The sequence below is a fragment of the Nannospalax galili genome, unplaced genomic scaffold (genome assembly GCF_000622305.1).
Source record: "Nannospalax galili isolate Female #2095 unplaced genomic scaffold, S.galili_v1.0 scaffold39, whole genome shotgun sequence".
Taxonomy (NCBI): Eukaryota; Metazoa; Chordata; class Mammalia; order Rodentia; family Spalacidae; genus Nannospalax; species Nannospalax galili.
Genome location: NW_008346683.1, coordinates 7883567 through 7887050, shown reverse-complemented (window position 1 = coordinate 7887050; position 3484 = coordinate 7883567). Strand labels below are relative to the sequence as shown.

The 3484-nt window shown below is 45.8% G+C and overlaps 1 protein-coding gene across 1 annotated transcript in view; it reads left to right on the top strand.

Moving 5' to 3' along the window:
• Nucleotides 1-3484, top strand: part of Stab2 (stabilin 2) — a 162229-nt gene that overhangs the window by 123738 nt on the left and 35007 nt on the right. Inside the window, 2 exon segments of the mRNA XM_029568320.1 lie at nt 852-998; nt 1973-2134. Of these exon segments, the coding sequence (XP_029424180.1) occupies nt 852-998; nt 1973-2134 (309 nt within the window).

The window sequence follows — 3484 nt, the reverse complement described above, 5'->3', positions numbered from 1 at the left end:
AAAAAAAGAAAAAAAAAAGAGGTGGGAAGATGCTGAAGTTAAAGGAATCTAAATAGGCTCTTATTTTGCAGGACTTATCAGAGCCTTCACTGTTCTAATCCATGGGGGCTCCCTATGCTGGATTACCCATAAATAGTACTGATAGCTAACCTCTGTTAGGTGTGCCAGGCCCTACCCTGAGTGCCTGGCCTAGATGTATCAGTTCATCCTCATATCAGACTTGAGCTGAGTGCTGTTAACCCCATTTTACAGTGGAAGGCATAGAGGGAAATGGCTTGCCCAAAGTTCCATGACTCCCAGGTTGGTAGGCAGGGACTCACCCCTGGCCACTCTGCACTATACCACATGTCCGGCATCAGCAAAGCACAAACGCAAAGTTAATGTTTAAAATCATTTGACATTTGATTATTTTAATTTGCCATATCAAAGGAGTTACAATGAAACAGTGAAACTTTTGTGGGCTTTTATTACGGTGACTTCAGTATTGTTTATAATTTGAATTCCAAGTGGAACTATGTCACAGTTCTTTCCAGTACTGAAGGGTTAAATGTGCCACTACCTCCTCTCCAAGAGTGGCCCTACTGTGTGGGGTTTCCCAAGACAATTCTTTGAGGAACATGTTGTAGGGTCAGGGGTCCTTGTGGGCAGCACTGTGACAGGCTGGGCCAGAGGACCCTCAAGGTCTGTCCCATCCTAAGATTCTCATCCTCTATCTGATCAGCTGCTCTCTGCGCCCCTGACACAAACGAAGCTCAGCACTTATTTCCTGGAGTGTGGGAAAAGCAGAGCAAAAGAAGATTCTGGCAAGGGGGTCCTGCCTCTGGCCCAACCTCCCTGACCTTCTTTTCCAGATTAAAGACTGGGATCAGCAGGGCCTGATGCCCCAGGTTCTTCGGTACCACATGGTTGCCTGCCAACAGCTGCTGCTGGAAAACCTAAAATTGATCCCAAATGTTACCACCCTCCAAGGCGAGCCACTCACCATCTCTGTCTCTCAGGTAAGAGCTGCCACCTGGGGAAGGCTCCAGCTTTTATTGGGTCCTCCGGCACCTCCTCCTCCTCCCTAGAGTGACAGCAGCAGTAACTGCTGATTTTACATGCTGGTGCTTACAGGTCTAAGGATTTTATATACATTGTTTCATTCCTTCCTCAGCACATATCCCCATGATATAAATACCATCATTGTTTCCAGTGAGCTCAGAGAGGTTAAATAGCTTGTCCAAGATCACACAGCAAAAAAGAAAAAGAAAAATAGGTTAGAGCTGGAATTCAGACTCAGATGCAGGGCAGCTCCAGGCAGGCAAGAGGAATAAAGCAGAGGGATGCTGTCAAGGACACACAAATAAGGGCTGGAGAGATGGCTCAGCAGTTAAGAGCACTGGCTGTTCTTGTAGAGGACCCTGGTTTGAATCCCAGTACCACATGGCTGCTAACAACCATCAGTAACTCCAGTTCCAGGGGATCTGATGCCCACTTCTGTCCTCTGCAGGCACTGCATGACATGTGTGCACTTACATACATAACACAAATACACATAAAATAAAAATAAAATTTTAAAAAGAACACACGTTAAAAAGATGCCAACTGTGAGCTGCTTATTCATGTTAACTTTGAGGATTGCATTGAAATGGCCATTTTGGTTGATTATATAATATTTGATGTTAACTTCACCAGGTGGAAATTACACTCTCTTTTCTTTTTTGAATCATAATTAATAATGTGCTTAAGTAGCTGGAGCTTCGAGCTCTGCTCCTCATAACTTAGCACACAAAGAAACATCCCATGCCAGGTGTGGTGGCACCCACCTTTAGTCCCAGCACTCAGGAGGCAGAGGCAAGTGGACCTCTGTGAGATCGAGGCCGGCCTGGTCTACATAGTGTGTTCCAGGCCAGCTGGGGCTACAGGGAGAGCCTGTCTCAAGTGTGGAAAGACTTCACAATGCTCATCTCTTCCGCTGTCTTCACTGTCTTAGGGTACAGTATACATAAACAATAAGGCGAGGATCATATTCAGCGATGTCATCAGCACAAATGGAGTCATCCACATCATAGACAAACTGCTGTCGCCCCAGAACTTGCTCATCACCCCCAAAGATGCCTCAGGCAGGGTTCTGGTAAGTAATCTCACTGTCACTGTCACACTCACAATGTGTGACACCTGTGCCATCAGCTCACTCTGATTGAGGCATCATTGTGAAATGCTGTGATTCACCTGCTTCAAACCTGTTCTTCATCATAGATGAACAAAGGTCTGGTTTGAATCGGTATGTGGATTTTAGCTGGGGACAGTGATGCACCTGTAGTCCCTCCTACTCAGGAGGTTAAGGCAGGAGGATCACTTGAGCCCAGGAGTTTGGGGCCAGCATGGACTCTGTCTCATAAGGAAAAAAAGTAAATGATTTAATAAGATTTTCTTTAGTGTCCACAAGGGAAAGTGGTCTTACATAATTTTCGAGGAGGAAGGGAGGGGAGGGGGAGGGGAGGGGGAGGGTGGAAGAAGGCTTGGGGGGAGGGGAACGGAGGGAGGAAAATGACATTTACATATCACAGGAAAACAATTTCTTATGAGCGAACAGAAAGAACCATTTTAACTTTTGTTTATTTCTATGGTACTAGGAATTGAACCTACCACTGAGCTACATCATCAGACTTTTTTCTACTTTATATTTTGAGGCAAGGTCTCACTAAGTTGCCTAGGTTTGCCTTGAACTCACTCTGTAGCCCAAATAAGCCTTGAACTTTCCATCTTCCTGCTTCAGCATCCCGAGTAGCCGGGATTACAGGCTTCAGCCACGAGGCCCTGCTTACCTTTGATTTTTACCTTTGATTAGTATTGGCCACTGTCCTTCATTGCAGACTGCAGAATCCACTTATATCTCACTTCCGCAGAAAAGAGTTTCTTAAGGTATTCTGTGTACATCAGATCTCTTCAAAAGCCACAGTCTAATTTCAGTGCTGTAGAACTGAGAACAAAGCAGTCCAGGGAAGCCTGAAAGAGAGAAGGCCTAACTTCACCCTAAGGCCATTCTGTTACTGCTCTCTATAAATTCTGCCTCTGGCCTCTCCACCCAGGGCACTGGAGACTGAACTGCTCACATCCCCACCATTGTTTCAGAAGGTCTGTGTCCCTTCTAGCACTTCATGTCACTCTTTGCCATCAACAAACCTTCCACAGTGCTTTAGTTTGGTTGTCCCTTTATTACCTGTGTGCTGCGAGGGAGTCTAGAAAATGTAGTACCCACCCTTCCAGCCTCCGGAAAAACCTAGGCAGAGGAAGGCTGCCATGGCTGGTGACCCAGTGGCCAACTGCTGCATTACATACCCATTGTATTCAGTTAAGCTTTTGTTCCCCATCCTGATAAAGTGTATGAAGCAGGCATGTTCCTCCTGCAGATGTGCCCTAGGATAGCTAAAAAATGTGGCCCCCAAATAGTAAACTTACTTGAAATATAATGGGGGGTTTTGTGTTTATAGCTAGATCGTGC